Source organism: Oncorhynchus clarkii, chromosome 32 (genome assembly GCF_045791955.1).
Source record: "Oncorhynchus clarkii lewisi isolate Uvic-CL-2024 chromosome 32, UVic_Ocla_1.0, whole genome shotgun sequence".
Lineage (NCBI taxonomy): Eukaryota > Metazoa > Chordata > Actinopteri > Salmoniformes > Salmonidae > Oncorhynchus > Oncorhynchus clarkii.
The window spans coordinates 6,124,594-6,148,026 of NC_092178.1; the positions used below are offsets into that span (position 1 = coordinate 6,124,594).

The window sequence follows — 23,433 nt, forward strand, 5'->3', positions numbered from 1 at the left end:
CTATTGATGGATTCAAGATTAGCACGTTTCTCTTCATCTTAGATTCTGAGTTTGTCAGTGTCGATAAGTTGTGCGGTACTAAAAAATATTCCGCTATAAAGTCTCAAGTTATGTAAAATGACCAGACCCTAGGTTACTAAAAATGTTCCCCATGTGTTCTCCATATTTAAATAAAGGTTAAAAAAATATATATATAATTTAAAGACGTGTGTGCAACTTCTGTAAGCACCTCTCTACTGCTCTATGCCACTATGCAAATGTGATGATACGCAATAATGATATGGATATGATATGGAATACTATATTATAATGATGATGATATGGATATGATATGGAATACTATATTATAATGATGACGATATGGAATACTATATTATAATGATGATGATATGGATATGATATGGAATACTTTATTATAATGATGATGATATGGATATGATATGGAATACTATATTATAATGATGATGATATGGAATACTATATTATAATGATGATGATATGGAATACTATATTATAATGATGATGATATGGATATGATATGGAATACTTTATTATAATGATGATGATATGGAATACTATATTATAATGATGATGATATGGATATGATATGGAATACTTTATTATAATGATGATGATATGGAATACTATATTATAATGATGATGATATGGATACGATATGGAATACTATATTATAATGATGATGATATGGATATGATATGGAATACTATATTATAATGATGATGATATGGAATACTATATTATAATGATGATGATATGGAATACTATATTCTAATGATGATGATATGGAATACTATTATAATGATGATGATATGGATATGATATGGAATACTATATTATAATGATGATGATATGGAATACTATATTATAATGATGATGATATGGATATGATATGGAATACTATATTATAATGATGATGATATGGAATACTATATTATAATGATGATGATATGGAATACTATATTATAATGATGATGATATGGATATGATATGGAATACTATATTATAATGATGATGATATGGATATGATATGGAATACTATATTATAATGCTGATGATATGGATATGATATGGAATACTATATTATAATGATGATGATATGGATATGATATGGAATACTATATTATAATGATGATGATATGGAATACTATATTATAATGATGATGATATGGATATGATATGGAATACTATATTATAATGATGATGATATGGAATACTATATTATAATGATGATGATATGGATATGATATGGAATACTATATTATAATGATGATGATATGGAATACTATATTATAATGATGATGATATGGAATACTATATTATAATGATGATGATATGGAATACTATATTATAATGATGATGATATGGATATGATATGGAATACTATATTATAATGATGATGATATGGATATGATATGGAATACTTTATTATAATGATGATGATATGGATATGATATGGAATACTTTATTATAATGATGATGATATGGATATGATATGGAATACTATATTATAATGATGATGATATGGATATGATATGGAATACTATATTATAATGATGATGATATGGAATACTATATTATAATGATGATGATATGGATATGATATGGAATATATATTATAATGATGATGATATGGATATATATTATAATGATGATGATATGGAATACTATATTATAATGATGATGATATGGAATACTATATTATAATGATGATGATATGGAATACTATATTATAATGATGATGATATGGATATGATATGGAATACTATATTATAATGATGATGATATGGAATACTATATTATAATGATGATGATATGGAATACTATATTATAATGATGATGATATGGATATGATATGGAATACTATATTATAATGATGATGATATGGAATACTATATTATAATGATGATGATATGGAATACTATATTATAATGATGATGATATGGAATACTATATTATAATGATGATGATATGGATATGATATGGAATACTATATTATAATGATGATGATATGGATATGATATGGAATACTATATTATAATGATGATGATATGGAATACTATATTATAATGATGATGATATGGATATGATATGGAATACTATATTATAATGATGATGATATGGATATGATATGGAATACTATATTATAATGATGATGATATGGAATACTATATTATAATGATGATGATATGGAATACTATATTATAATGATGATGATATGGATATGATATGGAATACTATATTATGATGATATGATATGATATGGAATACTATATTATAATGATGATGATATGGAATACTATATTATAATGATGATGATATGGAATACTATATTATAATGATGATGATATATATTATAATGATATGATGATATGGATATGATATGGAATACTATATTATAATGATGATGATATGGATATGATATGGAATACTATATTATAATGATGATGATATGGATATGATATGGAATACTATATTATAATGATGATGATATGGAATACTATATTATAATGATGATGATATGGATATGATATGGAATACTATATTATAATGATGATGATATGGAATACTATATTATAATGATGATGATATGGAATACTATATTATAATGATGATGATATGGATATGATATGGAATACTATATTATAATGATGATGATATGGAATACTATATTATAATGATGATGATATGGAATACTGTATTATAATGATGATGATATGGATATGATATGGAATACTATATTATAATGATGATGATATGGAATACTATATTATAATGATGATGATATGGAATACTATATTATAATGATGATGATATGGAATACTATATTATAACGATGATGATATGGATATGATATGGAATACTATATTATAATGATGATGATATGGATATGATATGGAATACTTTATTATAATGATGATGATATGGATATGATATGGAATACTTTATTATAATGATGATGATATGGATATGATATGGAATACTATATTATAATGATGATGATATGGATATGATATGGAATACTATATTATAATGATGATGATATGGATATGATATGGAATACTATATTATAATGATGATGATATGGAATACTATATTATAATGATGATGATATGATATATATTATAATGATGATGATATGGATATGATATGGAATTTATTATTATAATGATGATGATATGGATATGATATGGAATACTATATTATAATGATGATGATATGGAATACTTTATTATAAAGATGATGATATGGATATGATATGGAATACTATATTATAATGATGATGATATGGAATACTATATTATAATGATGATGATATGGAATACTATATTCTAATGATGATGATATGGAATACTTTATTATAAAGATGATGATATGGATATGATATGGAATACTATATTCTAATGATGATGATATGGAATACTATATTATAATGATGATGATATGGAATACTATATTCTAATGATGATGATATGGAATACTTTATTATAAAGATGATGATATGGATATGATATGGAATACTATATTATAATGATGATGATATGGAATACTATATTATAATGATGATGATATGGATATGATATGGAATACTATATTATAATGATGATGATATGGAATACTATATTATAATGATGATGATATGGAATACTATATTATAATGATGATGATATGGATATGATATGGAATACTTTATTATAATGATGATGATATGGATATGATATGGAATACTATATTATAATGATGATGATATGGAATACTATATTATAATGATGATGACATGGATATGATATGGAATACTATATTATAATGATGATGATATGGAATACTATATTATAATGATGATGATATGGAATACTATATTATAATGATGATGATATGGAATACTATATTATAATGATGATGATATGGATATGATATGGAATACTATATTATAATGATGATGATATGGAATACTATATTATAATGATGATGATATGGAATACTATATTATAATGATGATGATATGGAATACTATATTATAATGATGATGATATGGAATACTATATTATAATGATGATGATATGGATATGATATGGAATACTATATTATAATGATGATGATATGGAATACTATATTATAATGATGATGATATGGATATGATATGGAATACTATATTATAATGATGATGATATGGATACGATATGGAATACTATATTATAATGATGATGATATGGAATACTATATTATAATGATGATGATATGGATATGATATGGAATACTATATTATAATGATGATGATATGGATATGATATGGAATACTATATTATAATGATGATGATATGGAATACTATATTATAATGATGATGATATGGAATACTATATTATAATGATGATGATATGGATATGATATGGAATACTATATTATAATGATGATGATATGGAATACTATATTATAATGATGATGATATGGAATACTATATTATAATTATGATGATATGGATATGATATGGAATACTATATTATAATGATGATGATATGGATATGATATGGAATACTATATTATAATGATGATGATATGGATATGATATGGAATACTATATTATAATGATGATGATATGGAATACTATATTATAATGATGATGATATGGAATACTATATTATAATGATGATGATATGGATATGATATGGAATACTATATTATAATGATGATGATATGGATATGATATGGAATACTATATTATAATGATGATGATATGGAATACTTTATTATAATGATGATGATATGGAATACTATATTATAATGATGATGATATGGATATGATATTATAAAAGGGACGAGTGAGCGTGATAAGATGACAGGTGATTGATAAGATGACAGGTAATAAGCTGACCGCAAGATGACAGGTGATTGATAAGATGACATTGTATATGACAGGTGATTGATAAGATGACAGGTGATAAGATAACAGGTGATTGATAAGATGACAGGTAAGCTCAGTGCTAGAGACGTCAATACAGACACCGTGGTTCGAATCCAGGCTGTATCACAACCGACCGTGATTGGGAATCCCACAGGGCGGCGCACAATTGGCCCAGCGTCGTCGTTGTAAATAAGAATTGGTTCTTAAACTGACTTGACTTTTAAATAAAGGTTACGTTTCCTTAACTAAAAATCAGCTGATCGCCTTTTTCAGATGTCAGTCATAACTTTTGGAGGCACTGTAACTACCTTGCTTACAGTTTGTGACGAGTGAGTGTGTTGTTGCAGAAATAAACAGGCCTGAAAACATTTAAAATTAGGCAGCTAGTAGTCGATGTTATGAAGTTCAAGACATGACTGATAAAAGTCCATTTATATTTTTCAAAGAAAAAAAAACTTTTTTCATTTTGAGCACCTGCTCCCTGAAAGGTCACTACACTGCCCTGCATTTCACTGTAAAGAAAACTATTATGAAGAAAACTATATTATGATATGGAATACTATATTATAATGATGATGATATGGATATGATATGGAATACTATATTATAATGATGATGATATGGAATACTATATTATAATGATGATGATATGGATATGATATGGAATACTATATTATAATGATGATGATATGGAATACTATATTATAATGATGATGATATGGATATGATATGGAATACTATATTATAATGATGATGATATGGAATACTATATTATAATGATGATGATATGGATATGATATGGAATACTATATTATAATGATGATGATATGGAATACTATATTATAATGATGATGATATGGAATACTATATTATAATGATGATGATATGGAATACTATATTATAATGATGATGATATGGATATGACATGGAATACTATATTATAATGATGATGATATGGAATACTATATTATAATGATGATGATATGGAATACTATATTATAATGATGATGATATGGAATACTATATTATAATGATGATGATATGGATATGATATGGAATACTATATTATAATGATGATGATATGGATATGATATGGAATACTATATTATAATGATGATGATATGGATATGATATGGAATACTTTATTATAATGATGATGATATGGATATGATATGGAATACTATATTATAATGATGATGATATGGATATGATATGGAATACTATATTATAATGATGATGATATGGAATACTATATTATAATGATGATGATATGGAATACTATATTATAATGATGATGATATGGATATGATATGGAATACTTTATTATAATGATGATGATATGGATATGATATGGAATACTATATTATAATGATGATGATATGGAATACTTTATTATAAAGATGATGATATGGATATGATATGGAATACTATATTATAATGATGATGATATGGAATACTATATTATAATGATGATGATATGGAATACTATATTCTAATGATGATGATATGGAATACTTTATTATAAAGATGATGATATGGATATGATATGGAATACTATATTCTAATGATGATGATATGGAATACTATATTATAATGATGATGATATGGAATACTATATTCTAATGATGATGATATGGAATACTTTATTATAAAGATGATGATATGGATATGATATGGAATACTATATTATAATGATGATGATATGGAATACTATATTATAATGATGATGATATGGATATGATATGGAATACTATATTATAATGATGATGATATGGAATACTATATTATAATGATGATGATATGGAATACTATATTATAATGATGATGATATGGATATGATATGGAATACTTTATTATAATGATGATGATATGGATATGATATGGAATACTATATTATAATGATGATGATATGGAATACTATATTATAATGATGATGACATGGATATGATATGGAATACTATATTATAATGATGATGATATGGAATACTATATTATAATGATGATGATATGGAATACTATATTATAATGATGATGATATGGAATACTATATTATAATGATGATGATATGGAATACTATATTATAATGATGATGATATGGATATGATATGGAATACTATATTATAATGATGATGATATGGAATACTATATTATAATGATGATGATATGGAATACTATATTATAATGATGATGATATGGAATACTATATTATAATGATGATGATATGGAATACTATATTATAATGATGATGATATGGATATGATATGGAATACTATATTATAATGATGATGATATGGAATACTATATTATAATGATGATGATATGGATATGATATGGAATACTATATTATAATGATGATGATATGGATATGATATGGAATACTATATTATAATGATGATGATATGGAATACTATATTATAATGATGATGATATGGATATGATATGGAATACTATATTATAATGATGATGATATGGATATGATATGGAATACTATATTATAATGATGATGATATGGAATACTATATTATAATGATGATGATATGGATATGATATGGAATACTATATTATAATGATGATGATATGGATATGATATGGAATACTATATTATAATGATGACGATATGGAATACTATATTATAATGATGATGATATGGATATGATATGGAATACTTTATTATAATGATGATGATATGGATATGATATGGAATACTATATTATAATGATGATGATATGGAATACTATATTATAATGATGAGGATATGGAATACTATATTATAATGATGATGATATGGATATGGACTACTTTATTATAATGATGATGATATGGAATACTATATTATAATGATGATGATATGGATATGATATGGAATACTTTATTATAATGATGATGATATGGAATACTATATTATAATGATGATGATATGGATACGATATGGAATACTATATTATAATGATGATGATATGGATATGATATGGAATACTATATTATAATGATGATGATATGGAATACTATATTATAATGATGATGATATGGAATACTATATTCTAATGATGATGATATGGAATACTTTATTATAATGATGATGATATGGATATGATATGGAATACTATATTATAATGATTATGATATGGAATACTATATTATAATGATGATGATATGGATATGATATGGAATACTATATTATAATGATGATGATATGGAATACTATATTATAATGATGATGATATGGAATACTATATTATAATGATGATGATATGGATATGATATGGAATACTATATTATAATGATGATGATATGGATATGATATGGAATACTATATTATAATGATGATGATATGGATATGATATGGAATACTATATTATAATGATGATGATATCGATATGATATGGAATACTATATTATAATGATGATGATATGGATATGATATGGAATACTATATTATAATGATGATGATATGGAATACTATATTATAATGATGATGATATGGAATACTATATTATAATGATGATGATATGGATATGATATGGAATACTATATTATAATGATGATGATATGGAATACTATATTATAATGATGATGATATGGAATACTATATTATAATGATGATGATATGGATATGATATGGAATACTATATTATAATGATGATGATATGGAATACTATATTATAATGATGATGATATGGAATACTATATTATAATGATGATGATATGGAATACTATATTATAATGATGATGATATGGATATGATATGGAATACTATATTATAATGATGATGATATGGATATGATATGGAATACTTTATTATAATGATGATGATATGGATATGATATGGAATACTTTATTATAATGATGATGATATGGATATGATATGGAATACTATATTATAATGATGATGATATGGATATGATATGGAATACTATATTATAATGATGATGATATGGAATACTATATTATAATGATGATGATATGGAATACTATATTATAATGATGATGATATGGATATGATATGGAATACTTTATTATAATGATGATGATATGGATATGATATGGAATACTATATTATAATGATGATGATATGGAATACTTTATTATAAAGATGATGATATGGATATGATATGGAATACTATATTATAATGATGATGATATGGAATACTATATTATAATGATGATGATATGGAATACTATATTCTAATGATGATGATATGGAATACTTTATTATAAAGATGATGATATGGATATTATATGGAATACTATATTCTAATGATGATGATATGGAATACTATATTATAATGATGATGATATGGAATACTATATTCTAATGATGATGATATGGAATACTTTATTATAAAGATGATGATATGGATATGATATGGAATACTATATTATAATGATGATGATATGGAATACTATATTATAATGATGATGATATGGATATGATATGGAATACTATATTATAATGATGATGATATGGAATACTATATTATAATGATGATGATATGGAATACTATATTATAATGATGATGATATGGATATGATATGGAATACTTTATTATAATGATGATGATATGGATATGATATGGAATACTATATTATAATGATGATGATATGGAATACTATATTATAATGATGATGACATGGATATGATATGGAATACTATGTTATAATGATGATGATATGGAATACTATATTATAATGATGATGATATGGAATACTATATTATAATGATGATGATATGGAATACTATATTATAATGATGATGATATGGAATACTATATTATAATGATGATGATATGGATATGATATGGAATACTATATTATAATGATGATGATATGGAATACTATATTATAATGATGATGATATGGAATACTATATTATAATGATGATGATATGGAATACTATATTATAATGATGATGATATGGAATACTATATTATAATGATGATGATATGGATATGATATGGAATACTATATTATAATGATGATGATATGGAATACTATATTATAATGATGATGATATGGATATGATATGGAATACTATATTATAATGATGATGATATGGATATGATATGGAATACTATATTATAATGATGATGATATGGAATACTATATTATAATGATGATGATATGGATATGATATGGAATACTATATTATAATGATGATGATATGGATATGATATGGAATACTATATTATAATGATGATGATATGGAATACTATATTATAATGATGATGATATGGAATACTATATTATAATTATGATGATATGGATATGATATGGAATACTATATTATAATGATGATGATATGGAATACTATATTATAATGATGATGATATGGAATACTATATTATAATGATGATGATATGGAATACTATATTATAATTATGATGATATGGATATGATATGGAATACTATATTATAATGATGATGATATGGATATGATATGGAATACTATATTATAATGATGATGATATGGATATGATATGGAATACTATATTATAATGATGATGATATGGAATACTATATTATAATGATGATGATATGGAATACTATATTATAATGATGATGATATGGATATGATATGGAATACTATATTATAATGATGATGATATGGATATGATATGGAATACTATATTATAATGATGATGATATGGAATACTTTATTATAATGATGATGATATGGAATACTATATTATAATGATGATGATATGGATATGATATTATAAAAGGGACGAGTGAGCGTGATAAGATGACAGGTGATTGATAAGATGACAGGTAATAAGCTGACCGCAAGATGACAGGTGATTGATAAGATGACATTGTATATGACAGGTGATTGATAAGATGACAGGTGATAAGATAACAGGTGATTGATAAGATGACAGGTAAGCTCAGTGCTAGAGACGTCAATACAGACACCGTGGTTCGAATCCAGGCTGTATCACAACCGACCGTGATTGGGAATCCCACAGGGCGGCGCACAATTGGCCCAGCGTCGTCGTTGTAAATAAGAATTGGTTCTTAAACTGACTTGACTTTTAAATAAAGGTTACGTTTCCTTAACTAAAAATCAGCTGATCGCCTTTTTCAGATGTCAGTCATATCTTTTGGAGGCACTGTAACTAGCTTGCTTACAGTTTGTGACGAGTGAGTGTGTTGTTGCAGAAATAAACAGGCCTGAAAACATTTAAAATTAGGCAGCTAGTAGTCGATGTTATGAAGTTCAAGACATGACTGATAAAAGTCCATTTATATTTTTCAAAGAAAAAAACCCTTTTTTCATTTTGAGCACCTGCTCCCTGAAAGGTCACTACACTGCCCTGCATTTCACTGTAAAGAAAACTATTATGAAGAAAACTATATTATGATATGGAATACTATATTATAATGATGATGATATGGATATGATATGGAATACTATATTATAATGATGATGATATGGAATACTATATTATAATGATGATGATATGGATATGACATGGAATACTATATTATAATGATGATGATATGGAATACTATATTATAATGATGATGATATGGAATACTATATTATAATGATGATGATATGGATATGATATGGAATACTATATTATAATGATGATGATATGGAATACTATATTATAATGATGATGATATGGAATACTATATTATAATGATGATGATATGGATATGACATGGAATACTATATTATAATGATGATGATATGGAATACTATATTATAATGATGATGATATGGAATACTATATTATAATGATGATGATATGGAATACTATATTATAATGATGATGATATGGATATGATATGGAATACTATATTATAATGATGATGATATGGATATGATATGGAATACTATATTATAATGATGATGATATGGATATGATATGGAATACTTTATTATAATGATGATGATATGGATATGATATGGAATACTATATTATAATGATGATGATATGGATATGATATGGAATACTATATTATAATGATGATGATATGGAATACTATATTATAATGATGATGATATGGAATACTATATTATAATGATGATGATATGGATATGATATGGAATACTTTATTATAATGATGATGATATGGATATGATATGGAATACTATATTATAATGATGAAGATATGGAATACTTTAATATAAAGATGATGATATGGATATGATATGGAATACTATATTATAATGATGATGATATGGAATACTATATTATAATGATGATGATATGGAATACTATATTCTAATGATGATGATATGGAATACTTTATTATAAAGATGATGATATGGATATGATATGGAATACTATATTCTAATGATGATGATATGGAATACTATATTATAATGATGATGATATGGAATACTATATTCTAATGATGATGATATGGAATACTTTATTATAAAGATGATGATATGGATATGATATGGAATACTATATTATAATGATGATGATATGGAATACTATATTATAATGATGATGATATGGAATACTATATTATAATGATGATGATATGGAATACTATATTATAATGATGATGATATGGATATGATATGGAATACTTTATTATAATGATGATGATATGGATATGATATGGAATACTATATTATAATGATGATGATATGGAATACTATATTATAATGATGATGACATGGATATGATATGGAATACTATATTATAATGATGATGATATGGAATACTATATTATAATGATGATGATATGGAATACTATATTATAATGATGATGATATGGAATACTATATTATAATGATGATGATATGGAATACTATATTATAATGATGATGATATGGATATGATATGGAATACTATATTATAATGATGATGATATGGAATACTATATTATAATGATGATGATATGGAATACTATATTATAATGATGATGATATGGAATACTATATTATAATGATGATGATATGGATATGATATGGAATACTATATTATAATGATGATGATATGGAATACTATATTATAATGATGATGATATGGATATGATATGGAATACTATATTATAATGATGATGATATGGATATGATATGGAATACTATATTATAATGATGATGATATGGAATACTATATTATAATGATGATGATATGGATATGATATGGAAATCTATATTATAATGATGATGATATGGATATGATATGGAATACTATATTATAATGATGATGATATGGAATACTATATTATAATGATGATGATATGGAATACTATATTATAATGATGATGATATGGATATGATATGGAATACTATATTATAATGATGATGATATGGAATACTATATTATAATGATGATGATATGGAATACTATATTATAATGATGATGATATGGAATACTATATTATAATGATGATGATATGGATATGATATGGAATACTATATTATAATGATGATGATATGGATATGATATGGAATACTATATTATAATGATGATGATATGGATATGATATGGAATACTATATTATAATGATGATGATATGGAATACTATATTATAATGATGATGATATGGAATACTATATTATAATGATGATGATATGGATATGATATGGAATACTATATTATAATGATGATGATATGGATATGATATGGAATACTATATTATAATGATGATGATATGGAATACTTTATTATAATGATGATGATATGGAATACTATATTATAATGATGATGATATGGATATGATATTATAAAAGGGACGAGTGAGCGTGATAAGGTGACAGGTGATTGATAAGATGACAGGTGATAAGATAACAGGTGATTGATAAGATGACATTGTATATGACAGGTGATTGATAAGATGACAGGTGATAAGATAACAGGTGATTGATAAGATGACAGGTAAGCTCAGTGCTAGAGACGTCAATACAGACACCGTGGTTCGAATCCAGGCTGTATCACAACCGACCGTGATTGGGAATCCCACAGGGCGGCGCACAATTGGCCCAGCGTCGTCGTTGTAAATAAGAATTGGTTCTTAAACTGACTTGACTTTTAAATAAAGGTTACGTTTCCTTAACTAAAAATCAGCTGATCGCCTTTTTCAGATGTCAGTCATATCTTTTGGAGGCACTGTAACTAGCTTGCTTACAGTTTGTGACGAGTGAGTGTGTTGTTGCAGAAATAAACAGGCCTGAAAACATTTAAAATTAGGCAGCTAGTAGTCGATGTTATGAAGTTCAAGACATGACTGATAAAAGTCCATTTATATTTTTCAAAGAAAAAAACCCTTTTTTCATTTTGAGCACCTGCTCCCTGAAAGGTCACTACACTGCCCTGCATTTCACTGTAAAGAAAACTTGAAATTATTAACAAAAAAATAAAAACAAATTACGAATTAAGATAATAATACATTAACCGTAAATCTAAAAAGGTAAAACAATACAGAAAAAAGCAGGGGGCCAGATCAGATGAGCGGGGGGCTAGATCAGATGAGCAGGGGGCCAGATCAGATGAGCAGGGGGCCAGATCAGATGAGCAGGGGGCCAGATCAGATGAGCAGGGGGCCAGATCAGATGAGCAGGGGGCCAGATCAGATGAGCGGGGGGCCAGATCAGATGAGCAGGGGGCCAGATCAGATGAGCAGGGGGCCAGATCAGATGAGCAGGGGGCCAGATCAGATGAGCATGGGGGTTGCGTTTCCTTGCTGAGACGTTACATGCATCAACCAATGATTGGATGCGACAACATCAACTGTGCAGTCGGGCACCAGATTAGCATAAAATGCGGTTAGCTGATATGTAAAATACTGACATTTGTGTTGTAAACTCTGGCATTCGTCAGCAACGTCTCAGCAACGTCTGACCTGTCAAATCACTTTCAAGAACTCTTAACCTTCGTCTGTCTTTCACCCTCACAGAGGTGTGTCCGTAAGGGAGGGTGAGGAGGTGGTTGGCCATAAAAATGACATTTGACTAAAATAAATGTATTGATAAAACTCAGGTTTTGGCTAACAACATTTAGTCAATAAAGATTTGTCATCTAATAAAAGTTAAATTGTAAAAAGTTGTCTGACTCAAAATATAGATGTACTTTTCTTCTCCATGGCTAAGTTGGCCTCGTTGCACTCCTGGTACTCTGCTGTTGCCGCCAGCGTCTGACACCCATCACAGTCCAGCTCAGAGCACCTAATGTTGGGGGAGGTATGGAGGCTTCCCCGATGACTGATCCTCAGCAACCGGATGGCTATCAGGTAAAAGATCTCACACACGTTGAGCACTATACACACAGCCGACGCCCCTACCATGAAGTAGGTAAACACCCTCTTCTCTGTGGGCCGGCCGATGTAGCAATCCACCTGGTTAGGACAAGGCCAGAGGTCGCATATGACGCGTCTCGGCAGGTCAAAGTTGTTGTAGATGAGATGGAGGAGGTAGAGGAACGCCACCTCGATGGCCGTCTTGAAGAAGAGGCTGAGGAGATACGTCCACCAGAGTCCTCCGTGCTTCTGTCCTGTGTTGTCGTAGAGACGGGCGTTTTCACCGTGTGCGATGCGGTACTTGCGTTCGCGTTCCTCACGGTACGCCACGTGCATCACGACCATGAAGGTAGGACAGGTGACGAAGATGAGCTGGAGTGCCCAGATCCTGGTGTGAGAGACAGGGAAGAAGTGGTCGTAACAGGCGTTGGCGCAGCCGGGTTGCCGGGTGTTGCAGTCAAAGTCTTTCTGGTCCTCACTAAAGACGCGTTCTGCGGCCACGACGAAGACCATGACGCGAAACACGAAGACTACCGCGAGCCAGATACGTCCAAACGCGGTAGAGTATTTATTGACCCCGCTAAGCAGCGCCTCGAACGTCTTCCAGTCCATGGTGAGATCGAAGTGGGATCCCCTTCTTTCACCGTTGAACTTTCACCCGGCTGTGTGGATGAGCGTCTGCCTTTGGACTTGAAGCTGGAGGAAGAAGAGAAAGCGATTCATTAATAAGTGTATGAATAACGGTTGAACAACCAGGGTATGTATTGAGCCCCGCCAACCTCCATTTCAGGGAAAGGGAACTACTTTAAAATCAAGTTCCAGACCCCTTGGCATCACCTAACACTGCCTTTGCCATCGCCTGCCCTACTGGAAGGCTACAGAACGAGAGGTAATAAAGCCACAAAAAACAGGAATCATCTACCAGCTGAACAACATATAATACAACTCTTCAATTTTACATTGAAACACATTTCTTCTGGGTGTTAAAGTAGTTTTCTTTTGAAAGATCTGTTCACAGCCTTTTATTTAGACTCTGATCACTTTTCATCCAAATCTCCCTGCGACTCTCTCTTCGCCTTCTGAAGCTGTTTGCTTAAAAGGAGTGGGGTTCTTTGAAGAAAGGCGGCTTTAATATTTGATCAAAACACTGTTTGCCTTCCCTCAAGAGTCTAATGCTCACAAATCCACATTCTGTTGTTATTGCGGGATTTCGTAGGAGAACATCTTGAGCAAAATCATTTCTTATAAAACAGTGGAATCATGTTCAAAAACAGGTAGAGTATATGATAGTTTACTTGTTGTTGAATACACATCATTTTGAGGCAAAAGTCATTCGTATCACTATTACAGATGGATTAAAAGTCAAGTCGTACTTACAGTTGTTTCAGATCACTAGGCTGATTGATGCTCAATTCATTTTAGCTTGTCCGTCTCTCTGTTCAAAGCTTGTCCGTCTCTCTGTTCAAAGCTTGTCCGTCTCTCGGTTCAAAGCTTGTCCGTCTCTCGGTTCTAAGCTTGTCCGTCTCTCGGTCCAACGCTTGTCCGTCTCTCTGTTACAACTTTGCCTCAGTCTGATTTTGATTATTGAATGGCAGGGCTGAACAAAATGGCTGGACTACTGTACGTCTGGACATGATGATTTAGCCTCACTCTGGAGGTGTGGTCAAGCTTTGGGATCAGTGCTGGGTTTCTTTTCCTCTCCGCTGACCAGTTAGTGACGCAACACCTTTGTTAAAATCAACATTGGCGTTGTCATGGTGACTAAGTGTTCCCACCAGGTGAGTCTGGTATCGGTAACACCCCAGGCCCACACAGATGAGTATTGGGTTGGTACCGCTCCATGTCTGCCTAGTCACCCTCATTTATCCGGCACTGCCACAGATTCCGAGATAAACGCTGATCCTTTATTTGCCAGGAGAGCTGGAGCTACAGAGGTATCAGGATGTGGACATAAGAGCACCTCCAGTCTCACAGAGAGCTGATACGGGGACCATAAGTGTTTGTAGTATTTGTTGTTGATTCATATTTCTAGATACTCAAACACTGAACATTTGGTGTTCATGCCCATTCAGCAAATGTACAGTGTATATTTGAGTCATTTAGCCGACACTCTAGACTAGACGGCTCAATCAGCTATAGAAGGTGTCACCTCTCGCCACCACATCACACAGCTGTACAGCTAGTCCTGCTGCTGAGGCTGATGGGGATTTTTAAGTCATGCCGGATGTGACTGTGATCAGATAATTTAGGAGGGGTCCTTTTAATGTGGATAAAGTGTACTTTCACCCCTGCTTACTGACCACTCCCAACCTACTACTGCCAACCTGAAGAATAAACTACTATTTAAATCATTTCATTATCAAGGTGTGTCATTTTGTGGTTCTCTTTCACTGCAAAAAAAACCCAAACACTTTGATCTCATCAGGTGTTTGTTTGCAGCATGCCACATGAAATTAACTTTGTTACATTAAGGTTCATGTGGATATTTAATGAGGGACTCTTGAACAAACTTCATTCAAAATGTATACATCACATATGATCATTTATCTGTGAGATTGTTGGGGTAGCCTAGTGGTTAGAGCGTTGGGCCAGTAACCGAAAGGTTGCTAGATTGAATCCCCGAGCTGACAAGGTAAAAATCTGTCGTTCTGCCCCCTGAACAAGGCAGTGAACCCACTGTTCCTAGGCCGTCATTGTAAATAAGAATTTGTTCTTAACTGACTTGCCGAATTAAACTAAGATAAAATATGTGATTGATTTAATGACATTGTGTAAAGCGTTGAAAGTGTACTATTCAATTCAATACCTTCTAGTGGAACACTGTTGCACTTCCTGTTGTACTGTAAAATGGCCTAGAAATGGTTGCTGGAATGAATAAGAGGCGTTGGATCCAATCAGTTTTGTGCTCAATGGGACTTTACTTTTAAGTTGAAAATCATCATGATATTTTAGTTGAAATTAAAGAAACATTTATATTTATAGAAAATACAACAACAAAAATATAATAGATCATAATAAAATATGTTTTATTTCAAATTACAAGCTGACTACAATCATCAGGCTTGAAATTATATTACACATGTCAATATCTAGACAATACAAGAAATAATGTACATTTAATGAAATGAAAACTTCTTACAAAAAAAAACAGATGGCATGTCATTCTCTAATTAATCACAATTAAATATTTTCCCATTTTGGCAGTGACTTTGTAAACAGCATTTTGGAGTATCCCATATACTCACACTGAACAGTATATGTGGCCCTTGCCTTAAACACAGACATGACAGAATGTTGTAGTCTTTCCATAGGCTTTTCGTCCAGACCAGTACTATCTACTAACTACTACTAGACTTACTAAAACACAACTGATCAACTAATCATCAATGCCTTGATTAGATGCATCTAATCACGTATTAATACTGGGTTTGAACGGAAAGCCTTCACAAGTTATGGCGTCTCCAGGACCAGAATTAAAGATAACAGTCTTAAGAGACAGTCACACTGTAACCCGGAGCAGGGCTCTCTCTCTTATCCAGTCCACCATCCCCATCAGCCATATTCATCTTCTTCAGTTCAGACTGCTTGAACACAGAGGTATCTTTCTCTGTCAGGGGTATGGTAGCTGGCATGGTGAACTGGGGGCTCTCCCTGATGGCACGGGGTCCTCCTCCGCCAATACACTCCCTGCACTTCTTCCCCAGCAGGTAGAGGATCTCACACAGGGTCAAGAGTATACACACCAAGCTTATCACCACCATGAAGGCCGTGAACACTCGTTTCTCTGTTGGCCTAGGGAGCAGACAGTTAAAGATGAGCTTTGTGAAATAGTACAGATCTTTGGTCGTTCAGAATAACAAAGCATTGTAATCACATACTGGTTCAGCTCATCAGCCGTTCATCACCGTCAACAAGTGCAGCATTTATGATACTTAGTGCTCAAGAGATTCTCCTGATGGTCAGGTCACATGATCAGGAGAACTGCAGGGCCATGCCAATGATCAGTGCAAAGTGTGCTCTGTTTGTAATAATAATAGTAATAATAATTACCTGGCAATAAAGCAGTCCACCTCGTTGGGACAGGGGTCCTCTGAGCACTTCACCACCAGCGGGAAGAAGTACGCATCGTAGATGTAAAACAACAGAAAGATGAACACGCCGTCTACCACCATCTTGAAGAGCAGACTGAAGAGGTAGGTCCACCACAGGCCGCCGCGCTTCTTCCCTGTATTGTCATACAGACGGGTGCATCCCTCGCCGTGCTTCAGACAGTGTTTCCTCTCTCGTTCATCTCTGTAGGCGACATGGAGGACGACCAGGAGTGAGGGACAGGTGACGAAGATGAGTTGGAGTGCCCAGAGCCGGCTGTGGGAGACAGGGAAGAAGTGGTCGTAACAGACATTGTGGCAGCCAGGTTGGCGCGTGTTGCAGTCGAAGTCTTTCTGCTCGTCACCCCACACTTTCTCCGCGGCCACGACGAAGACCATGAGTCTGAAGATGAAGACGACAGAGAGCCAGATACGACCGAACGCCGTGGAGTACTTGTTGACCCCGCTAAGCAGGCCCTGCAGAAACGCCCAGTTCATAGTGGAGGTACAAGTTGTAGAATTAGAGTTCGTAGTAATAAGTTCAGTTCAACCTCCAACAGACCACTGGCTCTTGCCACAACTGCCTCTCGTTCCCAGTGGGCTTCTACCCTTCTGGTAAAAAAAAATACTCAACTGCACTCAGGAAAGGTGAGTCTTTAATAAGACCTACTCAGCTTGGTACAAGAGGGGAGGGATGTGCTGCATGCCCATACTGAGTGTACTAGCTAGGTAAACATAGCTGCAACACCCTCAGCTCAGTGTTTGAGTAGATTAGGGAGTGGCTGACAACTTATTATTCAACTTTTACCATAGAGAGAAGGAGACTGTGATTCAAACCACAAAAAGGAGAGAGAGAGAGAGAAATATTTTTCTTGCGATGGTGAAGGTGTAAACTTAGCAAAATAAAGTCTGAACAGTATATATTTGACAGCTAACATCAAATTGTAAAAATAAAAAAAAAATCAAGCAGAAACCTATAAAAATGAACAGCAAAAAAAAGTGGTTTGATGAAGAGCGTAAACAACCCTCCCCCCCCACCAAAAAAATAATAATAAATTGAAACCTACCCAACCAAACACACAGACCCACAAAACTAGAACATACACCTTCACTATGTAATGTAAGTGCCTTAATGTGTTTGGACCACAGGAAGAGTAGCTGCTGCCCTAATAAATAAAAATACTATGGGGAAACACTAAAACAGTAAATAAGAAAAATGAAATGATAAAATAAAAACAGACAACAAATTCAAGTTGGCTACACTCAAACTCTTCATTATTATCCTCGGCTCTGGCATCTTCCCCAATATTTGGAACCAAGGTCTGATCACCCCAATCCACAAAGTGGAGACCAATTTGACCCCCATAATTGAATCTATGTCAACAGTAGCCACATCAATGGCAGACTCCAACATTTCCTCAGTGAAAAATGATGTCCTGTCACGAATATTACCGAAGGCGGCTCCCCTTCTTGTTCGGGTGGCGCTCGGCGGTCGTCGTCGCCGGTCTACTAGCTGCCACCGATCCTTTGTTCCGTGTTCGTTTTGGTTTTGTCTAATTGGTTTCACCTGTTTATGGTTTGGTTGTTAGGGTGGGGTTATTTAAGTTCGTTTAGCCCGCTTCTGTTTGTGTGGGCTTGTGCTTGTGTATTTGTGAGAGGTGTTAGTGTTTTGTTGGGTTTTCTCGCTGTCCTGGTATTTTTACCTAAGGGTACTATTTGTAGTAATAGTTACGCCTGTGTTGGGTTAATACTATTTTGTTCCTGTGATTTTTGGACATTAAAGCGTGTTTTTTCCCGCATCCTTTGCTCTCTGCGCCTGACTCCAAACCCATTCACTCATTGAGCGTTACATGTCCTGAGCAAATGTCAAATTGACTTCTTGTTAAAATATGACTGTGTAAATCCTGCATACTTTAACTGACAAACAAACAAAAGCAAAGTCTTCTCTTTGTTGAATCCCAAAATGAAAAGCAGTGTTAGGGGGAAAAAACCCACGATATTATAAAAATCAATGTTCACAAACAAGTATGCGGTCAAAATTGGCAATAAACACACAGATTTTTCGTCCATCAGGGCCAGGTGGGTGAGGCAGGGAAACAGCATGAGCCCCACTCTCTTCAACATTTGTATCAATGAATTGGCTATGGCACTAGAAAAGTCTGCAGCACCCGGCCTCACCCTACTAGAATCTGAACTCAAATGTCTACTGTTTGCTGATGATCTGGTGCTTCTGTCCCCCACCAAGGAGGGCCTACAGCAGCACCTAGATATTCTACACAGATTCTGTCAGACCTGGGCCAAGTAATTCTCAGTAAGACAAAAATAATGGTGTTCTAAAAAAGGTCCAGTCGCCAAGACCACAAAGAATAAATTCCATCTGGACACCATTTGCCTAGAGCACACAAAAAACTATACATACTTTGGCCTAAACTTCAGCGCCACAGGTAACTGGGGCGCTGAACGATCTGAGAGACAAGGCAAGAAGGGCCTTCTATACCATCAAAAATAATATAAAATTTGACATACCAATTAGGATCTGGCAAAAAATACTTGAATCATTTATAAAACATTTGCCCTCAGTGGTTGTGAGGTCTGGGGTCACCAACCAAAAAATTCACAAAATGGGACAAACACCAAATTGAGAATTATATTGTCTGAGTACAACAGTTCGTCTTGCAAAACTATTGTTCGTGTACAACGTAAAACACCAAATAATGCATGCAGAGCAGAATTAGGGCGATACCCGCTAATTATCAAAAACCAGAAAAGAGATTCCCAAACCTTTCATAACAAAGCCACCACCTACAGAGAAATGAACCTGGAGAAGAGTCCCCTAAGCAAGCTGGTCCTGGGGCTCTGTTCACTAACACAAACAGACCCCACAGAGCCACAGGACAGCAACATAATTAAAACCAACCAAATCATGTGAAAACTAAAAGATAATTACTTGACACATAGGTATTTGTGGTATTTGGCGATTGGCCCAATTTTATTGCAAGGAATTCTAATTGGTCAACCACAGGCTAGGCTTGGGTATATAGTACATCCTGTCTCTTTGTTCAGTGGAGAGAATCACTGAGGACAGGGGAGAATAAACAGCTACCTCTCAGTATAACAACTATGATACGTTCTCTTTGAATATATATATCCCACCCCTGATTTGCTTTGGGATCTGTGTTATTGAACATTAACATCAACTGCTAAACACTATCTATGTGAAAGACACAAACTCGGTCTCAACCTTTAAGTCTTTACTGAAGACTCATCTCTTCAGTGGATCCTATGATTGAGTGTAGTCTGGCCCAGGGGTGCGAAGGTGAACGACAAGGCACTGGTCCTTGCTGTCTCTGCCTGGCCGGCTCCCCTCTCTCCACTGGGATTCTCTGCCTCTGACCCTATTACGGGGGCTGAATCACTGGCTTACTGGTCCTCTCCCATGCCATCCCTAGGAGGGGTGCGTCACTTGAGTGGGTTGAGTCAGACGTGATCTTCCTGTCCAGTTTGGAGTCCCCCCTCGGGCTTGTGCTGTGGAGAAGACATTCGGGCGCTATACTCAGCCTTGTCTCAGGGTAGTAAGATGGTGGTCTGTTGATATCCCTCTGGTGGTGTGGGGCTGTGCTTGGGGGGATTTAGCAAAGTGGATGGGGTTATATACTGCCTGGTTGGCCCTGTCTGTGGGTATCATTGAACGGGGCCACCGTGTCCCTCGACCCACCCCCGTCTAAGCCTCCAGTATCTATGCTGCTATTGTCTATGTGCCGGGGGGCTAGGGTCAGTCTGTTACATCTGGTGTAATTCTCCTGTCTTATCTGGAGTCCTGTGTGAATTTAAGTATGCTCCCTCTAATTCTCCCTATCGCCTTCCCCTCCCGGAGGACCTGAGCCCTAGGACCATGCCTCAAGACTACCTAGCCTGATGGCTCCTGGCTGTCCCCAGTCCACCTGGTCAGCAGTTTCAACTGCTCTACCTGCTATGGAACCCTGACTTGTTCACCGACGTAATACCTTGTCCCAGACCTGCTGTTTTTCGACTCTCTCGACCGCACCTGCTGTCTCGACCTCTGAATGGTCGGCTATGGAAAGCCAACCGACATTTACTCCTGAGGTGCTGACCTGTTGCACCCTCTACTACAACCCTGCTGGTCATCTATGGACGTTTGAACGTGACACATTGGCTGATGTAAAAAGGGCTTTATAAATAAATTTGATTTTGTTGAACGT

General features: G+C 32.4%; 2 protein-coding genes across 2 annotated transcripts; both read right to left on the reverse strand.

The window, feature by feature from the left end:
• Positions 1–14,942: 14,942 nt before the first annotated feature.
• Positions 14,943–15,737, reverse strand: LOC139391877 (gap junction beta-3 protein-like). The gene has a single exon (XM_071139488.1). It carries the CDS (start codon positions 15,735–15,737, stop codon positions 14,943–14,945), a length of 795 nt encoding a protein of 264 aa, XP_070995589.1.
• Positions 15,738–18,290: 2,553 nt separating this feature from the next.
• Positions 18,291–19,711, reverse strand: LOC139391836 (gap junction beta-4 protein-like). The gene is made up of 2 exons (XM_071139422.1): positions 19,176–19,711; positions 18,291–18,917 (listed from the first exon to the last, which is right to left on the reverse strand). The coding sequence occupies exons 1-2, from the start codon at positions 19,709–19,711 to the stop codon at positions 18,614–18,616; spliced, it is 840 nt and encodes a 279-aa protein (XP_070995523.1). The 3' UTR covers positions 18,291–18,613.
• Positions 19,712–23,433: the final 3,722 nt, after the last annotated feature.